This window comes from Dama dama, chromosome 20 (assembly GCF_033118175.1).
Source record: "Dama dama isolate Ldn47 chromosome 20, ASM3311817v1, whole genome shotgun sequence".
NCBI lineage: Eukaryota > Metazoa > Chordata > Mammalia > Artiodactyla > Cervidae > Dama > Dama dama.
Genome location: NC_083700.1, coordinates 56,138,583 through 56,156,266, shown reverse-complemented (window position 1 = coordinate 56,156,266; position 17,684 = coordinate 56,138,583). Strand labels below are relative to the sequence as shown.

Sequence of the window (17,684 nt, the reverse complement as noted above, 5' to 3'; positions counted from 1 at the left end):
AAATAAAACCTTAGAAGAAAATTTTAATGAAACAGAGATAAGTAACTTACCTGATAAAGCATTCAAACGATAGTCATAAAGATGCTCACCAAATTTTAGAGAAGAATGGATGAACACAGTGAGAACTTCAAAAAATATTGGAAAATTGATAGCAGAATTGACAGCATTGAAGAATATAATAACTGAACTGAAAAATAAACTGGAACAGTTAAGCAGCAGACTAGATGAAGCAGAAGGAAAGATAAACTTGTGTCAACGTGAACACAAGTCACTCAATCAGAAGAATTCACCCCATCAGAGCATGAAAAAGAAAAAAGAATGAACAAAGGTGAAGAAAACTTAAGAGACTTATGGGACAACATCAAGCAGATTAATACTCGCACTATAAGGGTCCCAAAAGAAGGAGAGAGAAAAAAGGGCAGAAAAATTATTTGAAGAAATAATGACTAAAAACTTCCGTCACCTGGAGAAGGAACCAGATATCCAGACCTAGGAAACTCAGAGAGTTCCAAATATGATAAACCTGAAGAGACCCACACCAAGGGACATTATTAATGAAATGTCAAAAGTTAAAGACTAAGGAGAGAATCTTAAAAGCAGAAAGAAAAAAATAAGTTGTTATACACAAGGTAACCCCCATAAGACTTTCAGCTGATTTTTCAGTACTAAATTTGCAGGCCAAAGGAAGTGGCACATTATATTCAAAGCACAGAAAGAAAAAACTAACAACCAAGAATACTCTACTCAGAAAATTTATTATTCAGAATTAAAGGAGAGATAAAGAATTTTTCAGACAAGTAAAAGCTAAAGAAGTTCTTCATCAATAAATCAAATTCACATGAAATGTTAAAGGGACATTTTTAAGCTAGAAAAAAAAGGGTAATAACTAGTAACATGAAAACATGAAAGAATAAATCTCAGTAGAAAAGTAAATACATAGTAAAGGTAGTGTATTAACAACATATAAAGCCAGTATAAAGGTTAAAAGACAAAAGTAGTAAAAGTAACTATAACTAAAATAATTAGTTATGTGAGACACAAGATAAAAAGATGGCAATTTGACATTAGAAACATAAAATGGAGAGAGAGACGGGTAAAAATGCAAAACTCTAGAATGCAATCAAGTTTAAATTACTGACTTAAAAAAGGTGGCTATTGATATATAAGTTGTTATATGTAAGCCTCCTGATAACTACAAAACAAGATCATATAATAGATACACAAAAGAGAGAAATAAATATCACTAAAGATACTCATCAAACCACAAAAGAAGAGAGCAAGAGAAGAAAGAATAAAGGCACAGAGAGGAAATACAAAATAGCTAGAAAACAATTAAGAAAATGCAATAAGGACCTATCAATAATTTCTTTAAATGTAAATTACTTAATTCGCCAGTCAAAAGACATAGAGTGGATAAATGGGTTAAAAAAAAAAATAAAGATCCATATTATGCTGCTTGCAAGAGACTCACTTCAGATGTTAGGACACACAGACTGAAAGTGAAAACATGAAAAAAGATATTCCATGAAAATGAAAACCAAATGAAACCTTCAGTAGTATACTCATAACAAACAAAACAGACTTTAAAACAAAGACTATATATAATAAGAGGCAAGGTAGGGAATTACATAATAATAAAGAAGTCAATCCAAAAAGAAGATATAACATTTATAAATATTTATGTATCCAACATAGGAGCACCTAAATGTAAATTAATAGCCCTAAAGGGCTTCCCTGATAGCTCAGTTGGTAAAGAATCTGCCTGCAATGCAGGAGACCTGGTTCAATTACTGGGTTGGGAAGATCCGCTAGAGAAGGGATAGGCTACCCACCCCAGTATTCTTAGGCTTCCCTTTTGGCTCAGGTGGTAAAGAATCTGCCTGCAATGCAGGAGACTTGGGTTTGATCCCTGGGTTGGGAAGATCCTCTGGAGAAGGGAAAGGCTACCCACTCCAGTATTCTGGCCTGGAGAATTCCATGGACTATATAGTCCATGGGGTCACAAAGAGCTGGACACGACTGAGTGACTTTCACTTGAAAAGGAGAAAAAGTCAGCAATACAATGGTAGAGAATTTTAATATAATACTCCATTTACATCAGTGGATAGATCATCCAGACAGAAAAAAAAAAAAAAAAAATCAGCCCTTGGGTAAACACACAAGAAAAAAAAAAAACATATACTTGCTGCCTATAAGACCACCTCAGATATAAGAACACTTACAGACTGAAAGTAAGGCGATGGGAGAAGGTATTCCATGCAAATGGAAATCAAAAGAAAGCTGGGGTAGCAATACCCATACCAGACAAAATAGACATTAAAACAAAGACTGTTACAAGAGACAAAGAAGGACACTCACTCCATTTCAGTTTAGTCGCTCAGTCGGGTCTGACTCTTTGCGACCCCATGGACTGTAACCCTCTAGGTTCCTCTGCCCATGGAATTTCCCAGGCAAGAATACTAGAGTGGGGTGCATTTCCTACTCCAGAGGATCTTCCCAACCCAGAGATCGAACACTAGTCCCATGAGTCTCCTGGATTAGCAGGTGAATTCTTTACCACTAGCACCACCTGGGAAGTCCAAAATAATGTTAAATGTTAATTATACCTCAATTTTAAAAGAGAGGATAAAGACAAGAAATAGTTCAGAGGGAAGATACTGCCAGCACTCAATCAATCAGATGTGGGAAATAAGAGGAAATAAAAAGGATCAGAATTCTAGCTTAGGTGACTCAGTGCATATAATTCAACTTAAAGTTATAGGAAACTGAAGAAGAAAAGTAACTTTAAAAAAAAGTAAACTAAAACAGGCTCAGTACTGGAAATACCAAATCTGTAGTTGGAAATTTAGATTGGGGGAAAGGAGTCACAAAAGAACTTAATACATCTTGATTTGATTACTTTGTTCATTTCAGAAAGTATCTGAGAATTCCACTATGCTTCCAGGAATGTAAGCCATAAAAATACAAAACTGATCAAAAAATCATTGCTGCTCAGAAGAAGAGAAATGAAATCTATCTGTAGGCAGAAGGTACAAGCTGGTGGACCAAGTTCTCAAAGGATGATATGTACATTCTCAACTTTGGCCACACATTTAGAATCACCTGGGGAACTTCTGATCATCCCAATGCCCAGTCCACACTCTTGGGTTGTGACCTGGGCATCAGTGGCTGCTTAAGCTCTCCAGGTGATACCAATATGCAGCCAAGAGTAAGAGAGCAGTAGCTCTACTCAGAAGGGAACACCCAGGATACTTCCTTTGAAATATCCAGCAGTATTTGTGGGAGAAGTGTGAAGAAGGATAAGAGGCAGAAATAAGAGAATTTTATTGAAGGAGCTCCTTCCATATAGCTTCATGATATATAGTTTCTTTGTCAAAGAGAAAAAGTATCAAAGGCTAAAAATAAGTATATGAGGATAAGGCAGGCATTTTAGGAGACTGACAAAGTTTTGCAGTAGGCTCTGCAGAGTATGTGAAAATGTTACTTAGAAAGTAGAAGCTTCTAGGCAGTTATAAAAGTTCGATGGAAGTAAGAAGTCATGCACTGATATTAGCATCCATCTACAAGGTTGTATAATTCTTCCTAACGATGCTTGGCACTGTGTGAGCATGTACTGAAAAAACATTCATCCAGGACTGTAGATTGATAGGTTAGAAGAATAAAGGGAACTGAGAAGGCTGGTGAAAGTTAAAAATAGGACAATTAAGAATAAAGCATGTGATTGTAGGACTTGATGATGATGATTACATACTTAAATGAGTAAAGAAGTCAGAGATCAAAGCAGGAAACGAGGGGGAGTTTTGGTCAAAACAAGATTTCCAAATGCAGAATTTCAAAATAACAGAGTACAGAGGAGTATGGCAATAGATACCTAATCAGTCTGCTACTGGTCTTAGCCTCCTCTCCAACCCATTCTCTACACTGCCTGAAACCTGGTATTTCTAAGTTGAAAGTCTGATCATCTCTCCCCACCCTCATGCCTCAATCCACCAGATGAACTCAATCAAAAGCCAGTTCAAGAAGTCTTATCACCTCTCCTATCCTGATAAGTTAATACGAACTTCCTCTATACTTTATCCCTTTGCTCAATCTTAAACAAGTTTTCATAGTTTTCCTTCACACACTGTTTTACTTTATAAGTCCGGTTCCCCCACTAGATTCTGAGTTCCATGAAAGCTCCAATCAAGTATTATCATCTTTTAAGCCATATTTCAACAATCTTACTGATAAATTCAACAAGTAGAAGTATAGATTCTGGCATTTCTTGTTCACTTATGCTTGTATCAACACTTTTAATGATGATATATTTGAGAAAACTCTTTAGGCTACTTGTCCATTACTGTGAAGTTTTATTTAAATAGATAATCTACAAAGACATGGAACCAGTCACATGTATTACGTGACCATATTAGTAAACAAAGTACTAATTTCAACTCTTTCAAGTTGTGGAATTCCCACTCTTCCCATATTTCATTTACAGTTTGTGACATGTGTCTATCAATAAATGCAAGGTGGGAACACCAGTGTCAACCCATATTTTTTAAAAAGTAATGAAACAAAATTGTTTATTAGATAAAAATATATGCAAACCAAACTTCTAATGTATATTTTTGCACAACAGTGGATCATCTTGCACACCCCCATGAAGTTTGGATATCATTGGTCTAAACGTAAGGTAATGAACTATCTGCCAGCCATTACAAAAAAAAAAATTAAAATACATATCATACTACCTAAAATGTCATTTTTATAAAGCATTTTTTCATTTTTAAGCTGAAAACTTTAGGGAGAATTTCAGATATTCAGCACTTTGTATTAACTTTAAAAGATTGCTTTCCTAATACCTTGAACTATTGGAGTAAGAAGTTACTATGGGGGACAGAAAAAGAAAGCATTAAAAGGTGATCTGAAATCCTTACAGAAAAGCCAAGCCTCCAAATGAAAATTCAGGTTACTAGGTACAGCTGGAAGTGAAAATTTAAAAGCACTCTGGATTCCCCTTGGTATTTCATCACACTTATAACTACTTATTCAATTTCTGTCTCATCAGTTCAGTTCAGTTGCTCAGTCACATCCAACTCTTTGTGACCCCATGAACCACAGCAAGCCAGGCCTCCCTGTCCATCACCAACTCCCGGAGTCCACCCAAACCCATGTCCATTGAGTCAGTGATGCCATCCAACCATCTCATCCTCTGTCATCCCCTTCTCCTCCTGCCCTCAATCTTTCCCAGCATCAGGGTCTTTTCAAATGAGTCAGCTCTTCACATCAGGTGGCCAAAGTATTGGAGTTTCAGCTTCAACATCAGTCCTTCCAACGAACACCCAGGACTGATCTCCTTTAGGATGGACTGGTTGGATCTCCTTGCAGTCCAAGGGACTCTCAAGAGTCTTCTCCAACACCACAGTTCAAAAGCATCAATTCTTTGGTGCTCAGCTCTCTATAAAGAGAGACTATAAAGTTGGACTATAAAGTCCAACTCTCACATCCAAATATGACCACTGGAAAAACAATAGCCTTGACTAGACGGACCTTTGTTGACAAAGTAATGTCTCTGCTTTTCAATATGCTGTCTAAGTTGGTCACAACTTTCATTCCAAGAAGTAAGCGTCTTTTAATTTCATGGTTGCAATCACCATCTGCAGTCATTTTGGAGCCTAGAAAAATAAAGTCAGCCACTGTCTCCCCATCTATTTGCCATGAAGTGATGGGACCCGATGCCATGATCTTAGTTTTCTGAATGTTGAGTTTTAAGCCAACTTTTTCACACTCCTCTTTCACTTTCATCAAGAGGCTCTTTAGTTCTTCACTTTCTGCCAGAAGAGTGGTGTCATCTACATATCTGAGGTTATTGATATTTCTCCCAGCAATCTTGATTCCAGCTTGTGCTTCCTCCAGCCCAGCATTTCTCATGATGTACTCTGCCTATAAGTTAAATAAGCAGGGTGACAATATACAGCCTTGATGTACTCCCTTTCCTATTTGGAACCAGTCCGTTGTTCCATGTCCAGTTCTGTCTCATGGGATTAGTTATAAGCTCCCATGAGAGCAAGGACTGTCTGCCTTGTTGCCTGCTATATTCCCATTCATACGAACAATGCCATGTGCACACAGGAGATGTTCAAAAAATAGTTACTAAATGAATGAATGAAATGGCACAACTGAAGTTTCAATTATGAAACTAATCCACGAGAACAACAAAAAATAAGTGCTAAACACTGAGCTTTCAGGTATTCTTACAGCACATCCATCAGAAGTGTCAGCAAAACAGAATGAGAAAGTCCAGGAGATAGCAGAGAAACCATGAAACAATAAGGCCCTGGAAAGGGGTGTGTTTGTTATTGGGAAGAGGCTGGGTACAGTCACTGTGGAAGTTTGAGAAAAGGCTGTTTGATTTATCAGGAAGATAACTGGCAACTTCAGGAATTGTTTAGGTATAGTTACAGAAGTGGAAACCAACTACATGGAATTAGGTAGGAAATTCTAAGATGGTAAGGAAATAAAAACAACACACTAGTCTTAATGAATTTACCAGTGAAACGAGAGAAACAGTATTATAGAGGGCTCAACAGGAACAAATGAAGGTTTTTTTCAAGTCAGCATATCTACAAGTTTGAGGAAGAGGATTCAGAGTTTTTTCCTCTCATGGTGAAGGCAGGCAGTGTTGAGATCACTTTGTAGAAATGGACAGAGAATATGACAAAACATACTTACTGGGAAGACAGACATCTGCAAAGAGATACAGTGTTTTCCACGTAAAAGTCTAAATTGGACAATAAATAAAAAATTCCTGATTATATATTTCCTTTCCCATATTTTTGGCAAGATTGGTTGAGAAGAAAGAGAGATGGCGTAGATTCATTCTTTTGTAGTTACCTTAGAAAGAAGTGGCTGTTTCTGTTATCACCACAAAGAATACAACTATTTGTATGTTATCTACTCTTCCTTGTAAAACTTTGGAACGAATCTTTGTGCCTTTAAAACAGCCACTACTGCCGTGACTGCTCTTTCAGTAAAACACTAAGCATGAATGTGAACTCATTTCATTGCCTGCTGGGCCTGCATTTTTCCAGCTCTACTGTAACACAAGGACACTGCGACACACACACAAAAATAGCCTTTTCTTTGAAATAATAACGTCTCTGCCTCCGTTCTTGCACCTGTTTCAATCAGTTCAAGCATAGGCTGTATCCTTAAAGTTTTTTTTAGAAGATACTTGGAATTGCAGGGTTTTGAACAGATTTCACATCATATTCCCATTAGTTATTAAAATTCACATCATATTCTCATTAGTTATTAACATTCGCCTCGCTAAATCGTTCAGCATTATTCTCTCTCACTCACCCTCTTTACACTTCTTTGCGTCCTCCATCCCGCACTTGGTGTCTTGGGGGCCGTATTCTGCACCAAGTAGGCACCTAGTGTTGATTGTGTAGCCCAGCGTGTCCACGGTCACTCAGTCACAAAGCCCTTGCGCAAGCACAGAGAAACAGAACTGGCCCCGGGGATGGGAGCTGTCCCTGAAAGTCGTCGAATAACCGAACTGAGAGCTTCCTGAGGGCAGGGACAATCTTGATTGTTCAGCACGGTGTCTGAAGCACAGGATTCAGTTCTGGTACAAGGTGGATAGTCGATAATGTCGAATAAATGAAAAACAGGTTCAGTGGGAACATTTAACTTCAACTCTATTCTGCAAACGTTCGCCGCGTGCCATCCAGGCGTCAGGGAACCAGTAGGGCGCGGGTGCTTCAAGATGACAGGGAACTGTTGGTTCTGATTTCACATACTGTAATTCTATGCCACAATTTCCATATTTTCACTTAAAACGGGGAGCTTGGGTTCTCTCTGCTCGCGGTTCCCAGGGGCTTAAGTAGAAACACCGAGCGCCACAGCCGCCCGGAGGCGCGCCCCTAGCAACGAGCGCAACCCTGCCCCCAGCGGAACTGGCGGAGCTCCGGGCGCGTTCAGCCGCTCAGCCGCGGCGCTCCTGAAGGGGTCGCTGTTCCCGCGATAACCTCTATAAAGGCCCCGCCCCGAGGCCCGCTCTCGCTTCCTCCGTTGGGGACCCGGCCCGGCAAGGCCCGGGCCCTGCTCTGTGTCTTGCAAGCCCACCGCGAAGCCCGCCGACGTTAGCGGCATCACTCCAGGCGGCACAGGCCCTGGGTCTCGGCCGCTGCCGCCTGGACGCGCGGCCGGCTTCGAGGCGGTTGTTCTCTCGCCTCGCCCCACCCTCTCTCTCCCCCTTCACGGAAACGACAGCTGCGGCGGCGGGGCTGGCGCCGCCTCCCTCCACCTACCACGTCTGCCCCCGCCACTCTCGCCCGGCGCCCCAGCCCGGCCGCGGCGCCTCCGTCTCCCCGCTAGGTCAGCCGGCTGCTCCGCCCGGCTGACGCCCAGGATGAACATCATGGACTTCAACGTGAAGAAGCTGGCGGCCGACGCGGGCACCTTCCTCAGTCGTGCAGTGCAGGTACCGCGGCGGGAAGAAGGGGTGGCGACGCCCGGAAGGGACAGGGAGGGGTCGCCCGAGACAGCCGCGCCCTCTGCACCCGGCTTCGCCGACCGCCCGACTGGCCTGCCGCGGCCGGAGGCCCGGGTGATGGGCGCGGCCTTGTGCCCCTCTGGGCCTGGCGGCGGTTTTCCTCCCCCTTCTTGCCCAACCGCCGCTCCCGGCGAAGAGAGGCGGAGTGGGGACAGGGCCCGGAGCTTCCTCCCTTCTCTGGAGGACACCTTGAGTTCGGCTTCGGGCCGAGGCACGGCACCGCCGGCCTTTCTGACCCCACGGCGCCGCCGCTCGTGTGCCCTCCCTCCCCGGGCGGGCGGAGGCTTTGCGAGTCCGCGGGGTAGTCGAGACCATTCTTGCACCACCCCCACCATTTCATTTCGTCTCCTTCTCTCCTCGCCGAGTTCAAGAAGGAAGTTTCCTTTTCCTGCCCCTCAACCCAGGGAGCTGCCAAAGCAGTTCCCTGCCGTCCTCTCACCCTCAGAGGAAGGTTCCCGGTCTTGGCTGTCCGTGGCAGAAATGGAGATCGCCAGTTGGCGTCCAGACTTTGCCAAAGCCCCAGACCTTGGGGGGTTTCCTCTCACTTTCGAAATGGGAAGCGCTGACTGTAGGACAGTGAGCGAGAAGATTCATGTTGTGCTTATAGTCACAGGGACATTTTTCAAGTAACACTTTAAGGGGAAAAGTTGACTGTCTCGTGGTATTCAGAAATAAAGGAAGTGTCGGTACTAGGGAACTTGGACAGTTTTCTACAGTCATCACCCACATTATGCCAACTAAGTTAAATCTACCAGCAGATGTAAATTTCACCACAACACGGGTTGTAAACAGTCTGGTGTTTTAAGTTAATGACAGTCACAGTAGCAACAAAATTCTCTTTTGTAAAGAAAAAACAAAAATAGTTTTCTTATGTAATATGCCAAGTTGAAATGTAAACCATGTGTATTGCATTATTACTTTCCTTGTCCCCTTTACTCCAGTTTTATTGGTACAGTTGATCTTACATTGCACCATTTTTGGCAAAGAATGGTAGAACTAGATCAGGGTAATGGCTGCCAATATTGTGAGCTTTTGGTGTTATTTTAATGCTGATTCCCTGTGATTCTAGGTGCTGAATGCAGATTTGGCACTAGGTAATGCCACTCTTTTCAATACAGCTAGAGGGACTTCCCTGGCAGTCCAGTGGCTAAGACTACATGCTTCCATTGCAGGGGGCACAGGTTAGATCCCTGGTCAGGGAACTAAGATCCCACAGGCCCCAGCAGCCATAAATACATACATACATACATATTTCTAGATGTTTTCAGGTACATAATCCGAACTTCTTAAATAGGACATATATGTTACAAATTGATTTAAATAATTGATAGACTTGATTTTAAAGATCTGGCAAAACTCTCAAGATGTACTTTGCAAATAAGTTTCAGTTACTTATTTTAAATTTTCTAGGAAGAAGTTTTAAAATTCTAATCTGTTAGTTATCAAATAATTTTCAGTCTTAAATACTTAAGTGCTTACTGCATGCCTGTGTGTCACTACTATTTTGGACACTAGTGTTTCATAATCAACATAATGTCTGCGCTCCTGGAGCTTACAGTCTAACAGGAAAAAAAACAAACTAGTAAATACATCAGGCGGTGACGTAGAAAAAGGCCAAAAGGTATAGGTTAAGGGCAGGAGTAGTGGTTGTTGCCGTGATGGTAAGGGCAAGCCTTTCTAATAGGTTCAAATGCAAAAAGTGACAGATCCCAATTTTTTTGGAGTAAAAACATTTCAGGCAGAAGTAGCAAGTGTAGAATCTGAGGTTGCAGGGATATTAGGGAGACTAGTTAAGGAGCTGTGGCCATAGGACAGGCAAAAGGTGATAGGACTTAAATAAGAATGATAGCAGGGGAGGTTCAAAACCTAACCAGTATTGCACAGTATATTGACTCTGGAGTATGAGAGAAAGATGAGTCAAGGATGACTCTGAGGTTTTGGCTTGAGCCATTTACTAAGGGAAAAATTTCAGGAGGAGCAAGGCTCCTTTGATACGTCTTTTTATTTTAAGTCTGTGTCTGTTAGAGGTACATTTTAAAATATTTGTAAACTATCATGTCTGAGAATTGCTTTAAAATGTTTCAGAAGAAGGAAGGGTGGGTAGTTGAAACAACATTGGCAAAGGGTTCATACTGGGTTAATGGGTTCATGAGATGTTATTATACTATTATACTTCCATGTTTGACGTTTTCTGAAATTTTTTAAAATATGTAAGGAAATAAAGATGGTTCCAAAATGTAATGTGCAATTTGGAGTGCTGTGTGTAGTTTTCAACAAAACACTGCTTTCTCATTTTGGTATTTAGTCAGTAACTGAGTTCCTACTCTAAATTGAGTTGACATCAGTGTAGTGTCAAAGTGCCAGGTTTAATGCTAAGAATAGTGTTAAGAGCTAGGCCAATTACTCAGTATAAGCAAAAAGAACAGTCAGGATGGAATTTAGCTTTGATATTTCTAAATAATTCTATTTAAATCAAATTACACCTTAAGGAATAGGCCATTCTCTGGTTAAACAACTGCCATATTCTTTCATTTTACTTACAAATTCTAACTTAAAAATTAAACATGTTCCCTATTTTAAAACATAAAATCAGACTACTTAAGTATATAAATGAGTCTCATCATTCAACTCTCACTCTTTTAAAATATGTTTTTATACATCAGTACTTTAAAAAGTAAGGTAAATGTATAAATGAATAGGGGTATATCATTCCCTAACAATCCATTTGGGTGTTTTTGTTGTTCGTAATTTCTTCAGTAGAATACAAAAGGATCAGGTAATTTATCCTTGATAAATTGGTAAAGTGTCTTGAAAGCCATTAAAATCCTATCTTTTCAGTCCAGATTCCTTAATTGAGAATTAAATACTTCCTTTCAGCCTTGTCTTTTCTCTCATGTAAAACACTGTATTTCCATCAAATTATTTTTTAAAATCAAAAATATCTTGTACTTTTCTAACTCTAGATTTTTGTTCACACAGTTAAATTCATCTTGAATGCCCTCCACTCCCTTTCTGTAACTTCTCCTTCCCTCAAAATACAACTTCAGTTCCATGTGAGACCGCAAGAACTTGACGTGAATTCTGTGGCAATTCCTGTGTCATTCTTAAATTTTGTGTGATCATGTGGCATTTTTCTTCTAATGAATTATTATGTAGGGTCTCTGAGAGGTCTAAAATTTTGTTACTCTATGGCTTTCATGTCATTAATAAGATCATATGACCTAAGGAATCAACTCTCCATCTTATTCCCCTCTCACAGTATCCAGCATGATTTTTGTTTGTTTTTGTTTTAATTTTTATGTCATTTTAGCCAAGCAAATAGTAGCTATATGCAGAGTTTACTCTTTGAATCATTTAACATGTTAAATAATTGTTTTCATTAGTTTTTTTTTAACATTATATATGCTGACCTTGGGGTTGATTTAATGCTAATCTAAAATATTAAACTCATTAATTGAACCTATATTTATTGAGTACCTCCTTAGTACTTGATATTGAAGAATACAAAGATGAATGACACCCCAGTTAGTGCCCTCAGGGACTTCATAATGTACTCTCAATTTGTCATAATTATTCTTTGTAGTAAATTTCCATTTTGTAAATTATTATTCTTCATTTGATAAATCTTTCAAGTGGGTACATTTTTAATTCAGAATTGATACTGAAGCGAAAAACTTTGCTCACCACCATTAAATGATATATATTGTCTATATCTGTATAATATTTTCATACTAAATTACTAAAGGAAGGGAGTTCATTTTCTAACTTTGTTAACTGCTAAAGTTGCACTATAAAATTCATGAACACCAGCTGTTTTCTGATGAGGAAAAAGTCTCTAAACTAGTTGTAACTCTAACCTTTATCTTCCATCTAATTTAGCAAGCACAATAGCGTATCTAGGCTGGAGAAGATAAATTCTGATGCTGGCCTTCACCAACTCCTGTCAAACCCTATCTGGAAGAAATTCCACTCTCTCTCATTCCATTTCTTTTTTTTAATGAATGAATTCTGAAATTCCATTTCTCTTTTTTTTAATTTATTTTAATTGGAAGCTAATTACCTTACAATACTGTAGTGGTTTTTGCCATACGTTCACATGAATCAGCCATGGGTGTACATGTGGTCCCCATCCTGAACCCCCCTCACACCTCCCGCCCCATCCCGTCCCTCTGGGTCATCCCAGTGCTCCAGCCCTGAGCACCCTGTCTCATGCATTGAACCTGGAGTGGCGATCTGTTTCACATACGGTAATATACATGTTTCAATGCTGTTCTCTCAAATCATCCCACCCTCGCCTTCTCCCACAGAGTCCAAAGTCTGTTCTTTACATCTGTGTCTCTTTTGCTGCCTCACATATAGGGTCATCGTTACCATCTTTCTGAATTCCATATATATGTGTTACATTTCTTTTACAGAATTTAATTGCAGTAACTTTACCATGTCTCTGAAATTCTAATAAACACAGTGCATTCAAAGGCCATATATTTTCTCATTCTGTAAAAACTCTGCGTGTTTAGTGTTACCCAAAACTGTGTTCACATGCTTTGGTGTTATTTTCACTAATTTAGTAAACAACTAGATAGAAAATGGTTTGTTAACCTGATATAAAATAGTTATGTCTGAGCTTAAAACAGTAGTTCTCGGTCTCAGCTACACTTAAAATTACCTGAGGAATCTTGACAGGCTGCTCCTCAGTCCAGTTAAATTAGAATCCTTGGGACTTGATTTGCATCAATATTCTTGAGAGCTCCCTTGATTCCAAGGAGCAGCCAAAATTAAGAACCAATTGAGAAGAATCTAGTTTAGAGTTCACTAATACATTCAGAGTTTGTGTTATACATTTGCCTCCAAGAAGTTTAGATGTCTTTTAAACTATTACTTTACCCAGAGAATTGATGGTTAGAGTTTATGTTAGTAGATGTCTTTGATCACACAGCATTTTTACTTGTCCTTTTTTCTGTCTAGTAAATCGAAGCATAGAATCCAGGCTCCTTATTTCATACTATAGGCTATGTGTCTGTGCTAGTAAAGGAAGGATTATAGTACCTGGCATAATGTGGCTGACTCAAAGACAATCCTTTTCTTAAAGCAATGTTTAGAGAAAATATATAAAAAGAGGGGGTTGAACTTTCCCGAGTCGTTTTACTGTTACTAGGGAAATATGAAAGAATACTACATTATATTACATTTTAGAGAACATGATGTTTGAATTCCTATGATTTTTTTGCTTTCTGACTTTCACTGTAGCTTGTTTTTCACAGAAGGTTTTGATTATTAAATGGTACTGCTATACAATCATTAAAATATTAATACGTGCTTAAAATCAAATGTGGTTTACAGTGAAAAACTATCATCACTAATTGACTACAAAGTCAGTAATGATTTTGGACTTAGGGATTTTGAAAACTGAAAATTTTAGGGTAAAATTTTAAATTTTTGACAATTAGGAAAGGGATCTTTCTTTAAAAAAAAAAAAAGTATTGTCCTTCTGATAAAGATACCATCATAATTTTAATGCTGGAGCTCCAGTAATTTGGCCACCTGATGAGAAGAGCCAACTCATTGGAAAAGACCCTGATGCTGGGAAAGACTGAAGGCAAAAGAGGGCAACAGAGGGTGAGATGGTTAAATAGCATCACTGATTCAATGGGCATGAATCTGACCAAACTCTGGGAGACAGTGAAGGATAGGGAAGCCCAGTGAGCTATAGTCCATGGGGTTGCAAAGAGTCTAGCACGACTTGGCAACTGAACAACAGCAACAACAAAATCAAAATCCTTCAGGGCAAGAGCCACGTTATATATACATCTAAATATATATATGCTAAATAATATCTCACGTACAGTAGGAAAAAAATATCTATCCTCCATAAATATCCTGGATTAATAATTCTCCTTAATTTAGTTGATGTAACTCATCATTTTCTGTAGTTTAATGTATTCTTTAAAATGTTTTAGAGGAAATTTTATGTACTAAATATTGTACTGTTTTGTTATTGTAATGTCATACCTTGTGATTAACAATGGAAAAAAAAACCTTTAAATTCCCACAGTGATAAAAATTAAGGGAAATATGTCTTTTACAGTTGTATGTTTAAATAATAAAATTTAAATTTTTGTAATTGCAACTTAAATATGTGATAGCATTAGCAATGCTCTTATGTCCCTTTTCCTCCCCTTTATTTTATTTATTTTAGCTAGAGTTAAACTAATCCTTAATTTGATGGTGATTGAATATTATGTAGGAAGGAGAGGTAAGCTTTAGGATGCAGCTCACCAGAGTGCTATGAACAAATAAGGAATCACAGGATGTGTTTAGGTAATGGTGATAGAAAATATCAATTGCTTGAAATCAAGTATTTTACTGAGAGGGTAGCTCATAGTATAATAAGACTATGATTCAAACAGATATGAGATTAAATTCCAGCTCTGACATTTTAGGGCAAAATTTTAAACCATTCTCAATTTCTTCACTTAATTTATGATTCTTACCTATGTAACAAGATTTTTTTTTTGGAGTACTTGATTCAAAATGCAGAGCGACTGTTTTTTGCTCTCAGAAAAAAGCAAGTAAACATCAGAATTTATTATTGGTACTTAAATACATGATCCTTCCCATAGAACTACTATTTTCTAAACAGGCTTCCTATAATCAAACTGTCTCACTCATACTTCAGGGTTCCATAAATTCACTGTCACTGGATCAAGAAACAATAGGAACACCTGTGTTGGTCCTCTGTCCACCATCTTTTTATCTTTGTATCCTTATTGTCAAATTATGTATGTACTTGTTAGTTGTCTTTCTTTGTCAATATTTAAGTTTCCTTAGAGACAAAGCTTGTCTGTTTTCTAGCTGTTGAAACCCATGTGCTTAGAATAATACCTAGCATATACCTGGGTGTGTAATAAATATTTGTTAAGAGAATGAAAGGAATGAACAAATACAATATTAGATATACCTGCTTACTAAGGAGCTAAGTGGAGAATTTTTTTCTACCGATCATCCTTTATAAATGATGTTCACTTGGCTGTATTCCTTTCTGTCCTATTGGTTGCTTCATCTGTGAAATAATGTAATTAACCATGGGAGGTAGATTTCTAATATGTAAAATTTTAATGTATACCTTTGGCAGGTCTGTTTCTTGGAATGTTCAGGGATCTATAAAAAACACCAGCATCTCTCTTAAGAATTGGATTGCGTCATTACCTAGCTGCCCTTGGGGTCAGGGTTTTGATTTTTTCCCAGTGCCTCTCCCATCCTCAGTTACAGTGCACTGCAACTGTATGAGCCTACGCAATTGCTGTGGAATTACTGTCTGCCCTGCTATTCTCAGTTCCACCCAGGGGTTGGCTACAGGCAAGTCTTTAAAAGACCTAAAGTTTTACAAAAACTATTGCAGCTGTTCCTAGGCCTTGAATAAGACCTTTAGTGGGAGTGTAACAGAAGTCTAAGAATAACATTCTAAAGGACCTTTGAGCTAAAAATGCTGACTGATAATCAGTTGAAATCAGTATTAGACCAAGAAGGATGCTGAAAGAAACAGATAATAAAATTCAGAAAAATGGAACTACAGAAGGTATTTTAAGAAATGATAGGGAAAAAAAGTGAACATTAAATTTTGTTATACAGAAATGTGTGCTGTGTGCTTCGTCGCTCAGTCATGTCCAACTCTGCAACCCCATGGGCTGCAGCCCACCAGGCTTCTCTGGCCATGGGGATTCTCCAGGCAAGAATATTGGAGTGGGTTGCCTCACCCTCCTCCATGGGATCTCCCCAACCCAGGGATCCAACCCAGACCTCCCGCATTGCAGGCACATTCTTTACTGTCTGAGCCACCAGAGACGAGTCATGACTAATGAGTACAGAGTTAGCGATAGTGATTTACTTATGTTTTAATGGGAAACCACATATTCTAGAGAAAAACTATTCATGATAAACAACCTGAGTCATTGCTTCTAGTATTTAATTAAAGTGTCCAGAAGTCTCCATAAAATCTACACAGAAATACTTTTTACCTCTTTGTTATTCTATGGGCAGTGCTGCCTTTCCTCAGAAACAAATATACTCAAGATAATAAAAATTGATACGTTGAGTCTTTTTAGCTACATTTTATGATCTTTAAAAAGATGCCTCTGTAATATGAATTGGGCTCCCATGATAGCTCAGTTGGTAAAAAATCCACCTGCAATGCAGGATGTTCCAAACGTTAGTCCATAAATCAATTGCTGGAACATATCTTGAAGAAACAACTTGAATGATAATTTCCCAGAACATCCCATAGAAACCTGTCTAACTAGATGTGGTTAAAATGCCGATGATACAAAGCCACATTAAACATAGTAGCTCTTTTTAAAGTCAGAATAATAATTACCAGGCACTGAACAAAGTGATGTACATACATACCCTTACTTAAATTCTTAAAGTACTTTAAGATATGTACTGTGTCTCTTTTACGATGAAAGATACCCGAGGAAAAAAATATTCAAAAGCTTGTTTAGGTCACATAGTTAGCAGTACAGCCAGGATTTGAATTCAGATCCAGCTGGCTCAAAAATGTTTACTCATTATGATTGGTATCCTACCTTTATATGTAAGAAATAGTTATATACTTTATATATAAAATAGTATGCCAAATTTTCTATCATTCACACCATACATTTTAGCAGAACTGAGGGTACGTATTAACTATGGGATACAATTATCCTAAGTGCCTTAGCATTATCATATCCTAAGAGGTATGGATATATTACCAGAGGGGCAAAAAGTAGCCTGCATATGCAACAGTTTAAGAACAATTATTTGTATGTCCAGGATTGTTTGGATTTGAGTTTTCTTTTTAATTACTGATACAGATTCCTAAAATGTATTTGGGGTATATTTAATTTTTTTTTTTTATTATACAATCAATAACAGTTCACAGAAGAAAAACTTGGCCAGGCAGAGAAGACAGAATTGGATGCTCACTTAGAGAACCTCCTTAGCAAAGCTGAATGTACCAAAATATGGACAGAAAAAATAATGAAACAAACTGAAGTGTTATTGCAGCCAAATCCAAGTAAGAAACTTTTTACCTTTTGTCTACATTATTGACTAATCTTATTAAAAGATACTTTTAATAGGTTTTTTTTTTTAATTTTTTTTT

At 38.4% G+C, this 17,684-nt stretch overlaps 1 protein-coding gene and 1 long non-coding RNA gene across 2 annotated transcripts in view; one reads left to right on the top strand and one right to left on the bottom strand.

Annotated features, from left to right (window-relative positions):
* Positions 1-4,329: 4,329 nt before the first annotated feature.
* Positions 4,330-7,907, bottom strand: LOC133041099 (uncharacterized). The gene is made up of 2 exons (XR_009689138.1): positions 7,345-7,907; positions 4,330-5,925 (listed from the first exon to the last, which is right to left on the bottom strand). It is a non-coding gene; the product is annotated as an uncharacterized LOC133041099 (long non-coding RNA).
* A 276-nt stretch (positions 7,908-8,183) lies between these two features.
* Positions 8,184-17,684, top strand: part of SH3GLB1 (SH3 domain containing GRB2 like, endophilin B1) — a 43,021-nt gene continuing 33,520 nt past the window's right edge. The window contains exons 1-2 of the mRNA XM_061121474.1: positions 8,184-8,470; positions 17,456-17,597. Of these exons, the coding sequence (XP_060977457.1) occupies positions 8,399-8,470; positions 17,456-17,597 (214 nt within the window). The 5' untranslated portion in view covers positions 8,184-8,398. The remainder of the gene's footprint in view (positions 8,471-17,455; positions 17,598-17,684) is intronic.